This window comes from Nomascus leucogenys, chromosome 10 (genome assembly GCF_006542625.1).
Source record: "Nomascus leucogenys isolate Asia chromosome 10, Asia_NLE_v1, whole genome shotgun sequence".
Lineage (NCBI taxonomy): Eukaryota > Metazoa > Chordata > Mammalia > Primates > Hylobatidae > Nomascus > Nomascus leucogenys.
This window is the reverse complement of record NC_044390.1, coordinates 62,498,778-62,521,288: the sequence shown is the minus strand read 5'-3', so window position 1 is coordinate 62,521,288 and position 22,511 is coordinate 62,498,778. Positions and strand designations below refer to the sequence as shown.

The 22,511-nt window shown below is 40.9% G+C and overlaps 1 protein-coding gene across 2 annotated transcripts in view; it reads left to right on the top strand.

Annotated features, from left to right (window-relative positions):
- The window catches only part of CARD8 (caspase recruitment domain family member 8), a 52,823-nt gene that overhangs the window by 3,125 nt on the left and 27,187 nt on the right, over positions 1-22,511 (top strand). The window contains exons 2-7 of one of the 2 annotated variants that reach the window (XM_030820964.1): positions 3,614-3,710; positions 12,435-12,536; positions 14,852-15,001; positions 18,876-19,016; positions 21,047-21,087; positions 21,730-21,880. In XM_030820964.1, the coding sequence (XP_030676824.1) occupies positions 12,478-12,536; positions 14,852-15,001; positions 18,876-19,016; positions 21,047-21,087; positions 21,730-21,880 (542 nt within the window). In that variant the 5' untranslated portion in view covers positions 3,614-3,710; positions 12,435-12,477. Of the gene's footprint in view, positions 1-3,613; positions 3,711-12,434; positions 12,537-14,851; positions 15,002-18,875; positions 19,017-21,046; positions 21,088-21,729; positions 21,881-22,511 lie in introns of those variants that run through there. The other variant, XM_030820965.1, reaches the window with a different exon arrangement.

Genomic DNA, 22,511 nt, shown 5'->3' with positions numbered 1-22,511 from the left:
GAGTATTCAGAATGATAAATGTTGGCCAGGTGCGGTGGCTCACACCTGTAATTACAGCACTTTGGGAGGCCGAGGCAGGTGGATCACGTGAGGCCAGGAGTTCGAGACCAGCCTGGCCAACATGGTGAAACCCCATCTCTACAAAAATACAAAAATTAGCCAGGCATGGTGATACATGCCTGTAATCCCAGTCACTGCATCTCCCTACACCTGCACTCTCACGCACCACATTCTCTTAACCAGTCCTATTCTTTTTAGCTCCTATCGTGTACATATACCTTTTCCTGTACCACAAACATTCTGTATAATCTTTTGTGCTATTATGTTTTATCTGTTTAGATCACGGATGTATGTCCAACCCATTAAATAGTACCAAGAATAAGGAACATGTGCAAAATATATTTGTGGAATGAATCAAAGAAGTGCCATAGAGCAGTGCAGTTTAACAGAAATATAATCCAAGCCCCAAATGTATATTAAATTTTCTAGCAACTGCATTTAAAAAAGCAAAAACAAGCAGATAGTTTTAGAAATACATATGTAGTTGTATATGTATACACATATGTGTGTTTGTGTGTGGGTATGTGTGTGTATATATACATATACATTATATATATATATATATATATATATATGTATATATACATACATATATACTGATGAGGCCGGTGCAGTGGCTCACACCTACAATCCTAGCACTTTCGGAGGCTGAGGCAGGCTGTTCACTTGAGGTCAGGATTTCTAGACCAGCCTGGCCAACATGGGGAACCTCTGTCTCTACTAAAAAATACAAAGAAATTAGCTGGGCATGGTGGTTCACACCTATTATCCTAGCTACTTGGAAGGCTGAAGTGGGAGGATTGCTTGAATCCAGGAGGTGGGGGTTGCAGTGAGCTGAGATCACACCACTGCATACTCCAGCCTGGATGACACAGCAAGACTCTGTCTCAAAAAAAAAAAAAAAAAAAAAAAAAAAAAAATATATATATATATATATATATATATGTACATATGTGTATATATGTATTTTATTTAAATATGCATACATATGTAAACATAACAAAACATAAACATATGTTTTACCCAAAATGTCATAATTTAAACTTGTCAGCAGTGTGAAAATTAAGATAATATTTATATACTGTTATTTATGTTGACTTCAAAACCTGAATGCTTTTTAAATTTATGATACACCTCAATTCAAACTAACCCCAATTCAATTGCTCAATAACTGCATGACTTTTTCTCCACATAAGTCATCATGGAGACTTCCCAGCTGCAGAAGAAAGTATGGGGTTTGAGGTCAGCCATTGAATGCTCCCTGAGAACTGATCATTCTTGTCTTAGAGAGGAAGAGGTAAATTAGGAAATAATTCTATTACTTTTCATGAGCACAAAAGGGCAGATGGTTGGGTCGCATGATGAAATAATTCCAGTGATCATCTCCAGTCTTGGGTTTTTCTCAGATTTATAAAAGAAATAAAGGGTGATGAAGTTGTTTGAGCAATAAAAGCACACAAAGCACCCGAGGAGCAGGAGGATGGTGCGGGTGGCTCTGTGTTCAGGAGATGGCTGGGAAGAGAGGCTGGGGCTGTGCAGATGCTGGGCTCTCCGCTGGTGTCTGCAGAGGAGATTGGCCATGTTGATGCTGGTCCAGACCATGAGGAACACAAACAGGTCATCGCGAATCACCATGACATTTATAAATGATCCTTGGGGGAGTTTTATCTGTTTAGATCATGGATGTACATCAAACCCATTAAATAGTACCAAGAATAAGGAACATGTGCAAAATATATTTGTGGAACGAATAAAAGAAGTCCCATAGAGCAGTGCAATTTAACAGAAATATAATCCAAGCCCCAAATGTATATTAAATTATTGTATGTATGGCCTAGTTTGACAATAGTCTTGCAAATATCCAGGACCAACAATGGTGAAATTGGTATAGGCCTCTACGGTTTCAATGATGTGAACATAGATTAGCATGTTGGTGATCCAGAGGAAAATGAAAGCGGGAACAAGCCTCAAGGCTGAAATGCGGATTACACAATAGTTTACCAAACTGCCCAATTTCGTAACCAGAGACATTCACACTACAAACCAGGAGAAAAAGTTGGTGTTTTCACACTGTATAACTTTCTGCAAGATGCTGAAACAAGAGTCTATATCATAATGAGACTTTCATCTCACTTAATTCGACCTTTTTTACTTAGCAGAATAATGGTGTAATTCAAATTTTATTATCAATTCCTTCTGCTTATAACTTAACAGAACCCAGCCTACAAAATTCTTTAGTATCCATTGGTTAAATAAGAAATTGCCTGTGCTGTTGCTAATACGACATGCTATACCTGGATAAATTCCTGTGAGAAAAGTTGAGGCCCCTATACACAAAATAAGAAAGCAGGCCACATGGTTACCCCAGGTCTCACCTAACTCCCCACTGTCTTCAATAACTGAGTTCTTCAATTAGTTGTCTTTAAACCTAGGTTTATGGCTCAAAACCATAGCAAACCGAAAATCTCACATTGCTCTTAATTTGTATTTCCCCTTACTTTATATTTCTCCTTTTTAAACTTTCTATCCGTTACTTGTTAAATTTTTTCAGAGGTGCAGCTCCTAACAAAATAATACTGAATCAGTACTTTAAAGGGATAGCAAAAGACTGTAGAACAGACAAAATTGAACTTACTAATGGACTCTAGGGAGACTTAGCCTGAGAGCCACACCCTTCAAATCTCCTTTGTTGCTCAAATGTGCTTTTGACATCGATTCCTAGTCACCAGTGACTCCTCACAACATGGGATGAGACCAGCAAACTGGGACAGGTCCATGCTGGCATCAAGGGACATCAAATCTTAATTACAGAATGATTGATCAATGATGCTTTCAGAGAAAGTTCTTGATCACAAGGAGAAATCTGAAAGTTGTCAGAACAAAATGGAACCACTAATGTTAAGATGACCCTGACAAATAAAGCCAGGAAAGCCATGAAGAGGGGGGTCTTATCCTTGTGTGCCTGAAAATGAAAAAGACTGCAAAACCAACAACCTTGCGTAGAGGTCATTGCAACCTTAAACAAAAAATATTTCTGCAAAGAATGCTGCCCAGCAACTGCCTGTCCAACCTTAGACTGTCACCCTTTTTACTCATCCTTGTGGCCAAGGAAAATTATGTCAAAACAATATGCAATCCTCCCCATTTCTGTCTTCCTTTATCTTCCTGAATATACTCATAGTTTAATATGGCATGTCTATTCCCAATTGCAATGCTCTATTCCCAAATAAACACTGTTTTCTTTTGGAAGCTTTCATATGTTTGTTATTTAGGTTAACACTTGTAATAATTAAAGGATTACAGTTACAATGTAAAGTTATTAGTATTAACAACACAAACACTGGTATAAAAATTATTTTACAGAAATTAAAACAACTTGAGTATGGAGAGATTATTAAGACTGTCCCCGCCAAGTCATTGAAGTCATAAATTTCAGCTATGACTAACAGGATGCAAAGCTTGCTGAGGGTTTTGTTTTCAACAAGGGGAGGGCCCCATTTCCCTTTCCGACAGCCTCATATGAACTTCTCCCTTTGGGGTACTCCTTCCTAAGTGACCAAGAGGAACAGAACACAGAGCAGCCTGGCAGTGTCCAAGCAACAAGCGTCCGCTCCTCCTTCCTGCACCCTGGGGCTCCTGAAACTCACCAGGTAAGCGCTCCAGAAAAGCAGCAGGTGGTGACTTTAGGGGAGGACTGGCCAAATGGGAGAATCCCCTTAATCTTCGGTTTCTCAGGTTCTCAACTTCTTTGGAAATAATGCTCACAGAGAAGGAGGGCTTTCTGAGATTTGAGGGAAACAAGCTCTCAGGACTTCCGGTCGCCATGATGGCTGTGGGCGGTAAACAGCGTTAGTGCAAGCATCTGAGCCATCTTCAATGTGAGTAGGAAAAAACACGATTACACTTACTTCTGCAGAGTTTATAATATCCTTGTCCATTATTTACAATAAAATATCTAAGACATAGGTAATAATATATTTTAAATAAAATTGAAGCAATATATGAAATTTCTCTGGAATTCATCCAGCCACTCTCGGCTGTTGCCACTATCCAGAAACGTCTTAATCCCCCTGCATGATTTATGTATTTGGTTTGTATTTTAAATATTATTTTCTGTAACATTTAAAAGTTGTATTTGCTTGGTATCATGCCGTGCAGTCTCATGCAATTTGATTTTTAATCAATTTTTTTTTTTTTTTTTTTTTGAGACGGAGTCTCGTTCTGTCACCCAGGCTGGAGTCCAGTGGTGTGATCTTGGCTCACTGCAACCTCTACCTCTCGGGTTCAAGCGATTCTCTTGCCTCAGCCTCCCGAGTAGCTGGGGTGACAGGCGCCCACTACCACGCACGACTAATTTTTGTATTTTTAGTAGAGACGGGGTTTCACCATGTTGGCAGTCTGGCTTCGAACTCCTGATCTCAGGTGATCCGCCCGCCTTGGCCTCCCAAAGTGTTGGGATTATAGGCGTGAGCCACCGTGCCTGGCCCAATGTTACATTTTAAATATTTATCCATGTTTACATGTGGTTTTAATAATTTATGTTAACTGTGCTACAGTATTAATGCAATGATGATATTATAATCAATGTATCCATTCTTTGATGATGGACGTTCAGTTTGTTACCCTGTTTTCTGATAGCAAACCATAATACGATAGACTTTTTATATGCATTTTCTTGACCACACATAATTTCAAGGGTAGGTGTGTCTTGAAGTTGTCTAGATATAGGCAATTTATTCTCCAAAGCGGCTGTGTTTTCGTTCATCTCCACTACTGATTTACGAGTTTCCATTGCTACACATTCATATTCACACTTGATTTTGTCAGATTTTCTTATTTGCATCAGTATTGTGGGTGAAAATGATATCTGGTAGTGGTTGTATCAGATATCTGATATCTGATAATTCCCCTGATTACTAGTGAATTTTAACATCTTTTCAGGACATTTGTGTTTCATCCTTTTGATTCCTTATTTATATCATTCGTTCATTTCTCTGTTGTTTGTTTCTTTAATATGTCAAGGAATAATGAGTTTTATTCCAATTTTTGGAAGTTTAGGAATTTTTTTTAAATGACAGGGCTTCACTATGTGGCACTGACTGGTCTCAGCCATCTGGACCCAAGTGATCCTCCCACTTCGGCCTCTGGAGTGGCTGGGGCTACAGGCAATGCATGCAAGCAAGGCTATGCCTTCATGCGTGACTGGGATTTTTATTACATGCTTTTTAAAATTTCCAATGTCATATAAAATACTATACAAGAATTTTAGTAATTGAACTTTAAAGAATGTAATTTTGCATTTTTTTCTTGTGAAGGTGAATACAGATTTTCATGGGAGTAAAAAAGACAATTTAAGGTGAAGAGTATTTGGTTTTCGTGAAATAATTTGATTTCTAAAATAAAAGTAAACCGTCAAAACTTTTTAAATGCAATATGAAAATGTTTTCAATTGAAATAGTGATGGTAAAATTTGATGAGTGGTCACTGAATTTTAATTGAAATTTCAATTGAGAATACATATGATACAATGTGTATCACAAATGGTAAAAATCATGTGTATTTGAACGTTAAAATTTAAAATTTAGTGTAATTTTAATTTTGCTTGTGTGACATCAAAACAAATGGAAGTATTATGTGTGTGCATATATATATAAACAATAACATAGTATCATGAAAGTATAATATATATATATATAAAATTTTCCGTGTGAAAATTTTAGATGGAGGTTTTTAAACCATTTATTTACTTTATAAAGGGTAATAAATTCACATAGTCTGCTCCCCAAACACAGTTGAGTATGTACTGTGGTGTTACTGTATATATATATCCAGAGTTTCTTTATGCATATACAAATTTTTACTCTTTACTTGAAGAGTAGAAAGTTTACACACTGTTATTTACTATGCCTTTTTTTCATTAACAATAGATCTTAGTGATAATTCAGTGTCAGTTTTTAGAGATCTTTGACATTCTTTTAAAATTGCATATTATTTCATCATCGGATGTATCATGATGTCTTTATTCATTCCCCTATTGAAAAACATTTCAGTCATTTCAAGTTTTAGTTTATTTTATTTTACTTTTTATTTTTGAGATGGAGTCTTGCTGTGTCACCCAGGCTGGAGTGCAGTGGCACCATCTCGGCTCACTGCAACCTATGCCTCCTCGGTTCAAGTGATTCTCCTGCCTCACCCTCCCGAGTAGCTGAAATTACAGGCTCGCGCCACCACGCCCAGGTAATTTTTGTATTTTTCGTAGATACGGGGTTTCACCTTGTTGGCCAGGCTGGTCTCGAACTCCCGACCTCAAGTGATCTGCCCGGCTTGGCCTCTCAAGGTGTGGTGATTACAGGCTTGAGCCATAGTGCCTGGCCTCAATTGTATTTATAAAGAGTGCCACAGTGAGTAAACATGTGAACATCAGTTCATATATAGGTAAGTATATTTGTATAGGAAAGTATATCAATTCCTCAAAATCGATTTACCATTCCGAGTGGGATGTCATTTATGAGTTCAATAGATGTCCATAAAGTTGCCATCCATATAATAAATAGCAGGTGACACTCCCATCAGCAATATCAGAATGCCAGATTTCCCACAGCCTTGTCAGTAGATGAGTTTTCAGACTTTCCCATGATTTCCAAATTCATGGAGAAAAAATATTCAAGAGTAGCTTTAATCTTCATTGAGCATGGTGTTTTTTTCATTCGGCACATGCTTGGGAACCATTTGTTTTTCCGTTTCTGTGAATTTCATGTTCATATCCTTTGTCCACCTATTTCTAGAGCAATGTTGTTTTTTTATTATTGATTTCCTATTTCATGTATCAGAATAGCTCTTTTACTCTGCTATGCTCTATTTGTCTGTTTGTCAGTCTGTCTATCGAGAAGTAAATACATGCATGTGTAGGCACAATTCAGTATACATGCATGGATTCCCCAGGTCTTTCCACTGAGAGAGTTTAGGACAAAAATACCTTAGTAGCGGTAAACACATATAGTTCCCAGATCTTGATTTCTAAATACTATTTTTGAATACAAGGGAGCCAAGGATCTGTGGAGAAGTGGTTACTTCCAGGGCTGGGGCAGGAATATGCAGGATAACGTTGGAACAAATTGTGACGCCAGAACATGAAGAAATATTCCAAAAAGGATGGGGCATGTTGACTGAACACAGAAGACAAACATGCATGACCTCAACCTAATCATGAGAAAACATCAAAGCAATCCAAATTGGTAAACATTCTGTAAAATAATTGACCATGCTCCGCAAAAGTGTCACAATCACAAAAGACAAGGAAAGAATAAGAAACGGTCACAGACTGGAGGAATCTAAGGAGAGATAACAAGTAAGTGCAATGTGAGATCCTCGATTAGATCTTGGAGAACAAAGAGGACACTCAGACAAATGTTGACAAAATTCAAATAAGGTCTGCACATTAGGTAATGGTACGATATGCTAACATCAATTTCCTGGTTGGATAATTGTATTGTATATGCTATTATATATATAATTATTATATTGCAATTACATATACAATTGTATATTATATATAATATGTAAATATAGATATGCAATTATTTATATATAATACAATATACAATACATGTATATATATAGTTATTTTATATATAACAATTATTATATATAATACAATTATATATAGCTAACATTCGGATAAGCTGGTTGAGGATTTATGTGAATCTTTGCTATTTTTCAATGTTTAAAATTATTTGAAAATAAAAACATTATATGGGTCATGTAGTTTTTTTGTATAGTTTAATTCTAGGCACCATAGTTTCTATTTTAATGAGTGTATTTTCTTCTTTCATGGAATTGGGATAGTCTGTCATATTAAGAAGCCATTCACTTTTGTATATTAAGATTCTTCTGGCCGGTGCGGTGGCTGACACCTGTAACCCCAGCACTTTGGGAGGCTGAGGTGGGCGGATCACCTGAGGTCAGAAGTTTGAGACCAGCCTATCCAACATGGTGAAACCCCATCTCTACTAAAAATACAAAAAAAAATTAGCCAGGCATGGTGGTGCATGTCTGTAATCGCAGCTACTTGGGAGGCTAAGGCAGGAGAATCACTTGAACCCAGGAAGCAGAGGTTGCGGTGAGCTGAGATTGCGCCACTTTTCTACAGCCTGAGCGACAGACGGAGACCCCGTCTCAAAGAAAAACAAAAAGATTCTCTCTCTAACTTACTGGTTTATCTTACTTTTGTAGCTTATTTCAGGTGATTCGTTATGTTTCTCTATAGAGGAAAATAACGTGTAGTGAGTTATAGTTTAATCTCCTTCCTTTCAATCACTGTATTTGGAATTTGTCCAATATTTTGGAATAAGCTTCCGATATTTTAACTTAAATAGGGAAGGTCTTGGTATTTTCCTGACTTCAGCTGGAATGATTTCATAGTGTCCACATGAAGCACAAGGTTATCCTTTGGCCTGAGAGAGACATATTATGCCGAGAATGGGTGTAATCCTTTTTACTTAGGAATTGTGGGTGGAGTTTTTTCCCCCCAAGAATGATTGTTAACTTGGGTCCATCAATTTCCTTTGATTGTTGTTTGTCTAAAACAAAACAAAACAAAACAAAACAAAAAACAACAACTTCCTGGTCTTCTCACCTATTTTCTTGTAGTACCTTTCAGCGATGCTCTGGTAATATCTTTTTCTTAATTATTATGGAATGCATGGGACCGTTCCATGCCTGATTATATGCAGAACGTTCTTTCTACAAGTGTGTTTTAGTAGTATTTCTGTACTCTGTCACACTAGGGCATTTCTCTGTTTTCAAGGATCTCCCATCCACACCGCCTCTACCACATTTATCTCCTCCTCAGCCTCCACTCCAACTGCCCAGACCTCACAGCTCTTGTATTCAGACTCTATCGATGAATCACTGAGTATGAGGCTTTACTCACAGGAAATTACTCTTCTGGCACTTCCTGACTTCTTTATGTTTTCTCACTCCGCACTTCCTCCCTGTTCCTCCGCCATGCTTCACCCTGACTTAACACAGTTTTGTCAGCTGGTGAGAAACATTGGATCTGTGAATTAAATCTGTCTCCTCGTTATTCTGAAAATGGAGTTTTCATGGACTTTTCCATTCACCTTATTGCTTTCATTAATACTCAGTAATAGACAAGATAAACTGTTATTTCCCATTGCCTTGTTCATTTCAGAAGTACCAGGTAGAATTTTACAAATAAGCCTTGATACATATTCCCAGTAATGGTTGAGTGATTTAATTGTATGTTGTCTTGATGTTACTTTGGTCATAGATTACATTATTTCTCATTTTTGAATATCTGGATTTATATAAATTCTGTGTAATTCAGGTTTGTATTTATCCAAGTTCTTGGAAACTGCAACTGCTGTAATTGATCATAACTCTCCTAATACAGGTGTAACTAAAGTGAGAGATGCTTTTTGACTCATGAAAAAAAGAAGACTGTAGACCAAGTCTCCATAATTTCTAGTTAATCCTATAGAAAGTTAGCCAAGATAATGTACACCTTCTTTAAAATTCTTATAAGGAAAAAATTCCATTTTGTTTCTTGAAATGAGGTATTACTTTGTCGCCCAGACTGGAATGCAGTGGCGCCATCATAGCTCACTGTGACCTTAGACTCCTGGGATGAAGGGATCCTCTCACTTCAGCCTCCCGAGTAGCTGGAACTACAGGCGCAAACCACTGTGCCTGGCTTCATAGAAACAATTAAATATATAATGGTACTAGATAAAATAATACTAAATAAGAAATAATTTGAATGCATACTATATTAACTCTGGAATAACGATACTTAAGTAAAAGATAAGTTCATTATAACAAAGGGAAAGCTTGTAGTTCAGAGGATAGCTAAATTAAATTTTTCGCAGGCTGTGAGAAGCATAATAATTAAACATGAATAAATGAAATATGCAGATTTTAATATTTTTGTTGAAAATTGGATAGAAATATTTGGTTTGTTTAGTTAGAACCTGTGAGTGATTATTATGCATATAAATAGACATTCAGTTATTGCAGATAAATTCATTGGTGGTAAAATAAAACATTTGTATAGGGTTTTGGAATTCAAATCTTTAGATTATTTATCTGGGCCAGGGGCAATGGCTTACGTCTGTAATCCCAGCACTTTGGGAGGCTGAGGCGGGAGGATCACCAGGTCAGGAGATCGAGACCATCCTGGCTAACACGGTAAAACCCCATCTCTACTAAAAATACAAAAAAATTAGCCAGGCGTGATGGCTCAAGCATGTAGTTCCAGCTACTCGGGAGGCTGAGGCAGGAAAATCTCTTGAACCTGGGAGGCGGAGCAGCCTGGTGACTAATTACAAATTAGTGATTTGTATTTCACTAATTATCTTTTCTGTTATCCAGAGTCTCTGAAATGCTATTAATAATATGTATTTTTACTATTATATAAAAGTTAATCTTCAAAAATCACAATAACATCACTTTACATGTACTAGAATGGCCATTTTTAAAAGGCCCATAATAACAATTATAGGTGAGGATATGGAGAAGCTGGCACCCTCCTACACTGCTGGTGGGAATGGAAATTGGCGCTTTGGTATGTGTGCTGCTGAAGTGAGCACGGAAATTGGCACTTTGGAAAACAGTCTGGCAGTTCCTTGAAGGTTAAACATAGAGTTAGCATATGACCCAGCAACTCCACTCCTAAGTATGCACCCAAGAGAAGGAATTAATCTGTCCACATGGAAATTCGTACCTGAATATTCACAGTATCATTTTTCATAACAGTCCCAAAGTGGAACTCACCCAAATGTCTATCGTCTGCTGAATGGATAGAGAATATGTGGTGTCTCCATACGGTGGAATATTATTCAGCCATGAAAGCAAAGGAGGTGCTGTTATGCAGTATAATATGGATGGACCTTGAAAACATTACGGGAAGTGAAAGAATCCATCACAAAGGACAATATATTGTTTGATGTCTGTCTTAGTCACTTTGGGCTTCTTTAACAAAAGTATCATAGACCATGTGGCTTAAACAACAGGATTTATTTCTCACAGTTCTGGAGGCTGGGAAGTCCAAGATCAAGGCACTGGTACCTTCAGTGCCTGGAGAGGACCTGCTTCCTTGTTCGTAGATGGCTGACTTCTTGCTGCATTCTCCCATGGTAGAAAGCGGGAGCGAGGTCTCTGGGGTCTCTTTTCTAAGGGCATTGAGACCACTCATGAAGATTCCACCCTCATGACCTCATCACCTCCCGAAGGCCCCATCTCCTCCTGTCATCACATTTGGAGTTAGGATTTCAACACATGAACTTGAGGGTGGACACATACATTCAGTCCATAACAACTCCTATTAAATCAAATGTCCAGAGTGAGTCAACCTATGGAGACAGAAGGTGGATTCGTGGGTGCCTGTGGCTGGGTGTGCGTGCACGTGGGGAATGGGGAGTGCCGCTTAATGAGTTTCTTTTTGAGGCGATGATGCTGTCCTAAAACTGATTGTGGTGGTGATTGTACAACTTCGTAACTATACTATCTATACAATATTGAATTGTAGACTTATGTGGGTGAATTGTGTGGTTCGTGAACTATATATCCATAAAACCATTATTTTAAAAATCTAATCTTTAAAAAAATGTCATAGCAGAGCCAGTGAAGGTAATGGATTAGTCAACGGTTCCTAAACCCAAGTATTTTAAAGAAATCAAGGTGACAATTTAGGCAAGAGAAACCATTAGAGTTGTATGAGAGAAGAATGGAAGGCAAGGAAAATAATCACACTTTTGCCTCTGTCAGGTTGGAATCTCTAGAAGTTACTATTCTACATGACTTAACTTGCAGACCCAGGGCTACATCAAAAATAAAAGAATTTGAAAAATCCGGCAGGGCATGGTGGCTCATGCCTGCAGTCTGGCACTTTGGGAGGCCAAGATGGGCCGATCACCTGAGGTTGGGAGTTTGAGACCAGCCTGACCAACATGGAGAAACCCTGTCTCTACTAAAAATAGAAAGATTAGCCGGGTATGGTGGCGCATGCCTGTAATCTCAGCTACTCAGGAGGCTAAGGCAGGAGAATTGCTTGAACCGGGGAGGTGGAAGTTGCTGTGAGCCGAGATCTCACCATTGCACTCCAGCCTGGGCGACAGAGCTAGACTCTGTTTCAAAAAAAAAAAAAAAAAAAAAAAAAAGGAAGTTTCTATTTTACAACTCTCCTGTTTTGGCCTCTGTCCTAAGTACCCACCGCTACTAGGAGCAATTCCACTGACGGATCTCTTGTGAATGAGCAATAAGCACTTTTGTCAACCTTTTAGAGACACAGAAGCTAAGATTTATCTGACGGTTCTTCCCAAGTACCTAAATACTACCTCCTTTTATTTTTTCAGGGTAAAAAAGATACAGTAAAGACATAAATACCACGTTTGACAAATGGAAAAAAAGGAGTGTCCAGAAAAGAGTCGCAGCAGTGAGGAAGAGCTGCCGAGACCGTGAGTGACTTTGCGCTCTGTGAGGGCTCCTGATGGCTGATTCTTCTGCGTCTCATTATAGTTCATGAGATACAGAGGACCATGGATGTTTTCTAGAAGAAAGGTTCTGCTCACATTTTATTCATTCACCAATCTCTGCATGAATGAAGGGAAAACCCCCATGGGCACCCAGATGTACTTTTTTTTTTTGACACAGAGTCTTGTTCTGTTGCCCAGGCCAGAGTTGCTGGTACCACCTCAGCTCACTGCAACTTCCACCTCCTGGGTTCAAGCGATTCTCCTGCCTCAGACTCCCGAGTAGCTAAGATTACAGGCATGCACCACCACACCTGGCTAATTTTTGTATTTTTAGTAGAGTCGGGGTTTCATCATGTTGACCAGGCTGGTCCGGACCTCCCGACCTCAGGTGATCCGCCCACCTCGGCCTCCCAAAGTGCTGGGATTACAGGTGTGAGCCACCACGCCTGGCCCAGGTGTACTTTTTAGACCTTCTCTCTCCTCCCCTGATTCTGACCTTTTTAGACCTCTCTCTCCTTCCCTGATTCTGACCATGGCAACCTCATACCTGAGCAAAAGTGAGTCTGGGGCTGTTCTTCCAGCTCTTTCCTTGATGCATGGGCCTATGGCCTTGACCATGCTCTTGACAATCCCATAGCACGGCGCCCAGATCAGAGCAGAACCAAGCAGCCTGACTCACTAAGCTCTCCCGCTGTGTGTTTTAGTGGCTCCTTCCTCATCAGCACCAGGCTTATGTCTCATTTGTAGAAAATGAATGCACTGTTTTACGTTGTCTTGGAACTCAAAACAAATTAATCTGACCAAATATTTCTATGTATGCAATTCAGACACTGCTGCAGAATGAATGTTTGTGTTCTTCCAATATTCGTTTGTTGAAATCCTGACTTACAATGTGATGTTATTAGGAGATGGCACCTTTGAGAGGTGTCAGGTGATAAAGGTAGAGCCCTCATGAATGGAATTAGTTCCCTCATGAAGGAGACCCTGGAGAGCTCCTTTCTCTTTCCCCATGCTTGGACAGAACAAGAAATCTGCCCTCTATGAATCAGAAGCAGACACTGATCTACCAGCACCTTGATCCTGGACTTTCCAGCATCCAGAGCTGTGACAAATACATTTATATTGTTTACAAGCTTCTCAGTCTATAGGTTTTAAAAATAGCAACCTTGGCCAGGCATAGTGGCTCACGCCTGTAATCCCAGCACTTTGGGAGGCGGAGGCAGGTGGATCACCTGAGGTCAGGAGTTCGAGACCAGCCTGGCCAACATGGTGAAACCCCATCTCTACTAAAAATACAAAAATTAGCCGGGCATGGTGGCAGGCACTTGTAATCCTAGCTACTCGGGAGGCTGAGGCACGAGAATCACTTGAACCTAAGAGGTGGAGGTTGTAGTGAGCCAAGATCGTGCTATTGCACTCCAGCCTGGGCAACAACAGTGAACCTCTGAATCAAAAAACAACAACAACAAAAAAAAAACAGTCTGAAATGACTGAGACAGATGCTCTGTCATGCATGAAAGACCACGGACTAGGATGAATTGTTTGCTTTGGGAAACCAGTGTTTCCAACTCTTGCGCTAAGTAATTTTGGCCTTCTATGATTAATCACCACAAGGATTTGTGACGAGAGTACTGTATCCTTATTTTACAAGTTAGAAAGCTGCTACTCAGAGAGGTTAAGCAACAACTTTGACAGATCTGTCACTGCTGAGTGATGTCTGTGAAAGGCAGTGAATGCAGATTTCTCTGGTGTCCATTATCCCTGACATGCTCACACTAAATAAAGAGGTCCTACCTTCAGATAAGTTCGGTCCATCCAGTGTTGTGCAAACGACTTCATCAGGTTAACATTCCCTCCTGTTTAGGACCAACAAGGCATAGAAGAGTGGGGCCCTTCTTATGCTCCTATAGTTTACAAAAACACAGTATCCTTTCAAAAGCCAGTAGTGAGTGTCGCCAAGTGTGACAGACTGTGATGAACATCAGGGAATTGAGAATCAAAGGAAGCATACCTCCTGAGATAAGATTGTCTACTAAGTGGTAACAGCGATGCAGTTAATTCAATAAAAATGTGGAGGAATGGCATTTTATTATAGGATGGGCATCAAAGAAGGTGTCTCTAAGAATGGGCATCTCTAAGGATAGTATCTCTAAGGATGGCATCTCTATGGATGGGCATGTCTAAGGATGGATATCTCTAAGGATCGGGCTACTTTCGCTACATCACAGTGAGGAGATTGTCCCACCATCGAGCTCCTCTGACGTGCTCACATTCCAACTCCATTTGTGTTTTCCCAGGGACCGCGGATCCAGTAGGAACGTAGATGCATCCAAACTCATAAGAATACAAGGACCATGGAACGTGTTGGTTGACAATAGCATACGGGAACTGCAATACACAAAAACTGGAATTTTTTCTCAGGCTGAGGCCTGTGTGACAGATGATACGTAAGGGACATCTGTTTGTTGGGAAAAAATTAAAGATTTGGAATTTTACTCCACTGGTTTATGTACATTCATAAGAAGCAAAGACATGTAGGTTATTTGCATAAAATTAGTATATATGTTACTTTTCTTCTTTGTTATCTTAAGTTTTTATTTCAAAAGTGTTTGTATCTCATAAGAAGTAGGAAAAAAAGATCTGAGCCCAGTGGCTCACACCTGTAATCTCAGCACACTGGGAGGCGAGGGCAGGTGGATCACCTGAGGTCAAAAGTTTGAGACTGGCCTGGCCTACATGGTGAAACCCCATCTCTACTAAAAATACAAAAATTAGCTGGGCATAGTGGCCCACACCTGTAATCCCAGCTACTCAGGAGGCTGAGGCAGGAGAATCGCTCAAACCTGGGAGGCGGAGGCTGCAGTGAGCCGAGATCGTGCAACTGCACTCCAGCCTGGGAGACAGAGTGAGGCTTCATCTCAAAAAAAAAAATAACAATATTAATGATAAAGTAGTTGGGAGAAAAGGGCAGAGTTCCCCTATGGCCTTCACCCAGGTTCCCTCATGTTAATACTTTTTTTCTTTTTTTTTTTGAGATGAAGTCTTGCTCTGTCACCCAGGCTGGAGTGCAGTGGCGCGATCTTGGCTCACTACAACCTCCGCTTCTGGGGTTCAAGCGATTCTTTTGCCTCAGCCTCCCAAGTAGCTGGAATTACATGCGCCTGCCACCACACCTGGCTAATTTTTTTATTTTTAGTAGATATGGGGTTTCACCATGTTGGCCAGGCTGGTCTCAAACTCCTGACCTCAAGTGATCCACCTGCCTCAGCCTCCCAAAGTGCTGGGATTACAGGCATGAGTTGCTGCACCCAGCCGATAATACTTCCTGTAACAATAGCGATATGATTTGGATGTTTGTCCCTTCCAAATCTCATGCTGAAATGTGATTCCCAGTGTTGGAAGTGAAGCCAGGAGGGAGGTGATTGGATCATGGGGGCATATCCCTCATAAATGGTTTAGCACCATCCCCTTGGTGATAAGTGGCTTCTCACTCCGAGTTCCTGCAAGATCTGGTTGTTTAAAAGTGTGTGGCACCTCCCCCCTCACTCTCTTGCTCCTGCTGACATCATGTGACAGGCCTGTTCCCATTTCACCTTCCACCATGAGTTAAACATCCCTGAGGCCTCCCAGAAACCAAGCAGAAGCTGGTCCCATGATGTACATCCTGCAGCACCATGAGCCAATTAAACCTCTTTTCTTTGTAAATTGCCTGGTCTCAGATAGTGCTCTATAGCAATGCAAGAATGACCCAATACAGGCCAGGCATGGTGCCTCACTCCTGTAATCCCAGCACTTTGGGAGGCCGAGGGGGGCGGACCACCTGATGTCGGGAGTTTGAAACCAGCCTGACCAACATGGAGGAACCCCGTCTCTACTAAGAATACAAAATTAAGTGGGTGTGGTGGCGCATGCCTGTAATCCCAGCTACTCAGGAGGCTGAGGCAGGATAATTGCTTGAACTCGGGAGGCAGAGGTTGCAGTGAGCCAAGATCACGCCATTGCACTCTAGCCTGGGCAACAAGAGCAAAACTCCATCAAAAACAAAACAAAACAAAAAAAACAAAAAAACCAGAATGACCCAATACAAACAGTCATTGCTAATACCAGGAAACTGATGTTGATACCGTGCTGTTAACTCAGGTATAGATTTTATTTCAGGGTGATATTTCACAGGCTGAAAAGCACTGCTAATGAGGAGAGGAATTCCTCAGTCTTGCTTAGTCCATGCACCCTTTTAACATGGGATATTTCAAAGGCAGTGCTGCACGCCGGGGACCATGGATGGTAGAGCTCAAAGAATTACTTTGTTTAATAAAACCTATCCCAGACTGGGCGCAGTGGCTCACAGATGTAATCCCAGGACTTTGGGAGGCCAAGGCGGGTGGTTCACTTGAGGTCAGGAGTTGGAGACCAGCCTGGCCAACATGATGAAACCCCGTCTCTACCAAAAATATAAAAAATTAACCGGGTGTGCTGGTGCGTGCCTGTAATCCCAGCTATTGGGGACAATGAGGCAGGAGAATAGCTTGAACCCGGGAGGCAGAGGTTGCAGTGAGTTAAGATCATGCCACTGCACTCCATCCTGGGCAACAGAGCCAGACTCTGTCTCAATTTAAAAAATAAAAATAAAAATAGAAATGAAACCAATGCCAGATACCCCAAGGCATGACCCTCTGGTCAACTGGACTACAGCAGAGGTTCTAAAGTCAATGCTGTCCAATAGAGTTCTCACCCAGGATGGAAGTGTTCCCTGTCTGTGCTGTCCAGTGTGAAAGCCACTGGCCACGCATAGCTTTTTCTTTTTTTTAACATACATACTTTAATTAGAATTGCTGAAAAAATATTCAGGATTTTTGCTCTTGTTGTTGATGTTTTTAACAGGCTTAATTTTCCAGCTGAAACCCGATTTTACATTGCAAGCAAATGTTCTTCTTTTTTTTTTTTAGACAAAAGTTGTCTTTAGTAATAATTCCTCAGTTATTTTCTTTCTTTTTTTTTTTGCTTTCCTTTTTTATCAATTTTTTTTTTCTACAGTTTGGTTTTGAACTTACTTCAAAATCTCTCAACAATTGCTTTCACGGATATTCAGCTGATGGAAGTGTTCACTGTTGTAACCTTTTGTGGAGAGTGCTTTGGGAATATCTGTCAAACAGTAATGCTCAGGCTGGGTGTGGTGGCTCATGACTGTAATCCCAGTGCTTTGGGATGCCAAGGTGAAAGGATTTCTTGGGGCCTGGAGTTCAAGACCAGCCTGAGACCTCATCTCTGTTCCCTGGGGTCCTCTTCAAAGCAGATTTTGTTGCCAGATGTCCCACGCCTATGTCCATTCCCCAGAAAAATTCTTTTAGTTTCACATGGCTGCGGAGGCCTCACCATCATGGCAAAAGTCAAAGGAGGAGCAAAGGCATGTCTTACATGGTGGCAGGCAAGAGCCACGTGTGGCTTTTGAGCACTTGAAATATGGCTACTTCGAAGGAGGAACTGATTTTCACATTTAACAATTGAAAACTAAAATGTAAATAGGCATGTGTGGCTAGTGGCTGTCATATTGGCCAGTGAATATCTTGGCCTAAAGGACACTCCATCACTCCTAACCTCGATCTTGATTCCTGCCAGCCATAGGAGGACAGCGCCAAGCCTTCGAAAATGAAGAAGAGAAAAGGATCTAGCATAGGACTCTCATGTTCCATATCTGAATAAGGATCCTTGATGGGAAAAGAAAATGTGTACAATATCCATAATTTTCTTTTTCTGTGAGCATTTTTGTGCTTTATGCAACCCCTCTCACCATTTGCAGGCAGAAGGGAGAAGAGGAGATAACTGTTCCATGGGTTCTTATAACACAGGCCCAATCTCACTAATGCCCCGCAATCCCAATCATCTTAGGGTCCTATTCTCTCGGGCACCAATTATGGATGAATGGAGATTACAAATTAGGAATCTCATCCTTTCCCTAAAATTCTTAGCAAGGTTATATAGGTCAACATACTTGTTGACCTATTATGAAACCAAAGTTTCTGGCAAATGCTAGATGTTGAGAACTGACTGACGTCTGCTTCCTAGGATGGAAAGAGCAGCATATAGTGGGAAACAGAGACCCAGTTAAATTTAACATAATGAGACATAAGAAAGGGTCATGGGAGTCTGAGAGGTGAGATGGAGTCGTAGGGGCCTGAGGAATGACTTCCCTAAGATAAAATATGGGCCCTAAGATAAAATATGGGGTCTGTGGCTATTAACATAAAATCTTCCTGCACAGCCTATGCTATCATCAGGCACCTACCTTATATTCATAGTAAAAATTCTGTTCTTGTTTTCCAGGGTATACAGGGAGCTACCCCGTGTTTCTGAGATCCGTTGTGACATCTCACATTTTTTCCAAGAAGATGATGAAGCAGAGGCAGAGCCATTATTGTTCCATGCTGTTCCTGAGTCTCAACTATCTGGGGAGGACATTCCCAGGTAAGAAAACTATTCCGTTGGAAAACTATTGGATGCTGTGTCTCAATATCACAGAGGAACATGAGAATTAGAGGGATTTGGGTGTTTTTCATCGAACTCAGGGGAGAATGAATGAGCTTAGGCAATGCTAGCAATGAATCCAGAAATTTTTGAAACAAACCTTAAGCAATGACATTTTCTTCCATGGAGGTGTCTAGAGAACCTGTACACGAAAAGGCGATGAGCAATGCAATCAAAGACCAGTGAGTTATTGGTTAAGCTGTTACTCAATGCATAAAACCAACCTAATTCTCTAGGAAACTGGCTGATGATGAGGCTGAAGGCCACAGTGGGGTCCTGAGGTTTAACACCAGGGAGGGGAGAATGCATCTATTTGTAGGGTATGCCAATTTCCAAGGGTTGAATATCCCCATCGTGGCAGATTTCAAACTACCAACGTGAAGCCCCTGATGAGGGAGTTGAAAGAACACACGCAGAAGTCTGTCATCCTACTTTCACCACACAGATACCAGAGACATAAATAACCTCAAGGGCATAGACTGCTGAAAAGTGTAGAGAAATGACTGGAAATTGGTATGTTTTAATATGTATTACTTTTGTTTTAAATATGATTTATTTAAATGTTAGCGTGTATCGTTTAATTTAGACTAATGGTTGTGTTGAACAACTTGGTTGCAAAAGCCCTGAAAATGGAACCGTCGGCTCTCATGATCTGGGATGCGCTGTCTGCAGTTCAGCGCTGGGTTCCTCCCACTTTCTAAACCCCCTCCTCAGCAGGCAGACTCCAGCATGCACATGCACCAGGAGAGAGAATATAAAATGGCATGTTTACTCCTGCTGCTTTGCCTGTAGCTACCCGAATCCACAGCAAAATGTGTAGCTGCAGACAGCAACCAGTCTTAGGATGTCAGCCCAGGGGTCTCTCCGTGCTTGGCTTGCCCACAGAATCCTTCTGAGAAAAGCACTGTAGAGCCTTTCTCTTCATCCCGCTTCTCCAGGTACCTGTTCTTTTTAAACCTAACCCATGTGTCAGTTTCTCTGCTGCTCTCTTTCACATTGAAATAAACAGACATCTCAAGGAATAGATCAAAGGCAGAGAATTTGATGGAGTTGGTTGCCTTCCTCCGGAAGGTATCACGTGTTTTAGGGCAGCTTTCTCTCCAGAGGCCTGACGAACCATTGGCTCTCGCTGTTGGTCATAGAGCCCATATTGGCTAATATTGGAATCACCTGTGAGGCTTTGACAGCGCCGATGCTTTGGTGCCACCTCCAGGCTTCTGATTCACTTGATGTGGGCTGTGACCTGGTATTGGGTGGTTTTTAAAGCTTCCCAGGTGTGGTCAAGTTTGGAATTACCTTGGAATATAAATGCATGCATTTTACGCATTGGTGAATTACTGCTTCAGTCTTTGATTCCAACATCGTATGATACCAATCGGAGCAATCAATTTAAGCCAGAGAATCTGGTTGTGTCCAAATTGAACGTGGGCATAATACAAAGAGAAGAGGGAGAGATGTCAAGACACATTTGGCTCAAGGAGCATGTTATCTCTATTATTTATGAATGTGGATAAAAATATCTTCATTCAAAATGTCTTGTGTTTCTTGATAGTATAGATCCGCCCAGTTTAAGAGAGCTCCGATTGGTATCATACGATGTTGGAATCAAAGACTGAAGCAGTAATTCACCAATGCGTAAAATGCATGCATTTATATTCCAAGGTAATTCCAAACTTGACCACACCTGGGAAGCTTTAAAAACCACCCAATGACAGGAGTGTTCCGTTCTCTGCTACACAGTGTTATAGCCGTGAATGACATGTAGGTGTTGAGCACTTGAAATATGGATAGTGCAACTGAGAAAGTAAAGTTTACCTAAGTTTAATTCATACAAATTTAAATAGCACATCCGGGTAGCGGCTACTCTACGGGACAATGCAGCTCTAGTTTTCAGTAACATCGTCTTCATCTTCATCAACTGATTCGTGATATTTTTCATCTTTTTGTAACATGGGGATCCCAACCTCCAGCGTATCAGAAGAGCAGGAATCTTCAGAGGGACAAGATTCAGGTAATGGGCTAATATGGAGAGGAGTGAAGGGCGTGTGGATTGATGGAAATGTTCTGTGGTTTTATGTGGAGAAGACCATTTAGAGTCTTTTATGCAGATCAGGAGTGCTTTCCCTTACCTTGGCCACAGCACACTGTGCAGTTTAAATGGGGACATGTAAGCTTCTCACCGCTGGGGCATGGAAATGCTCAGGGGAGTCAGTGCGTGGTCCTGGTGGCTGGGGACAGCAGCAGGGACTAGGAAGGATGCACGCTCTTTCGCCTCTGCAGCTTTGGAGTTCAATACTTTTCTGATCTGGACTTTCCTCACCAGCAGAAGGTGTCTTCTGCTATTTCGGACCAGTAGAAATGTAGGTGCATTGGTTCCAGTCCTCAGCAAATGGTGCCTCCCACCAAAGCTGTCCAGCCTGGTTTCCCAGAAAGCCCTATGGAATTTGGGGTATACGTTTAGTCATGACAAAGAACATTCTTGTGCCTTTCTTTGTCTGGATTCAAAGAAGCAAAACTGCATATTCTGGTCACTCTCGGCTCTCATTCGATAGCTGTATCCCAACAGCACCTGTGCAATTCAGCCTCCAGGAGTCCTTCAGGCCATGCCTCTTCCAACCCTGTACCTCTTACATGTCTAATATTTTCTTTTCAGGAGACATTTGCTCAGAAGAGAATCAAATTGTTTCCTCTTATGCTTCTAAAGTCTGTTTTGAGATCGAACAAGATTATAAAAATCATCAGTTTCTGGGGCCTGAAGGAAATGTGGATGTTGAGTTGATTGATAAGAGCACAAACACATACAGGTGAGAATGGAAGATGCTAATGATTTGAAAACTGCTCTGATATAAAGGAAGTGTGTAGGCCAGGTGTGGTGGCTCAGGCCTGTAATCTTGGTACTTTGGGAGGCGGAGGAGGGCGGATCACAAGGTCGGGAGTTCGAGACCAGCCTGGCCAACATGACGAAACCCTGTCTCTACTAAAAATACAAAAATTAGCCAGGCCTGGTGGCACACGCCTGTAGTCCCAGCTAATCGGGAGGCTGAGAAAGGAGAATCGCTTGAACTCAGGAGGCAGAGGTTGCAGTGAGTTGAGATCTCGCCACTGCACTGCAGCCTAGGTGACAGAGCAAGACTTTGTCTCAAAATAAATAAATAAATTAAAATACAGATATAAAAGGAAGTGTATCGGCTCCATCACTTATGATAGCTAAAATTTCATCAATAATGTTTATTTCATGCACTGTGAAATTGGTATTTTAATTTCGACATATTATAGAATGAGATAAATTGGGGCCCAGAGAGGTTAATGAACTCCTCAGTGTTTTCTAATGTAGTGAAAGTCGCAGATGGGTCCTGAACCTTGTCTCACTTCAAATCCCACCTCCGTCTGCACATCGCTGCTTCAATCCAGTTCCTGGGGTTCTCCCGTCATGAC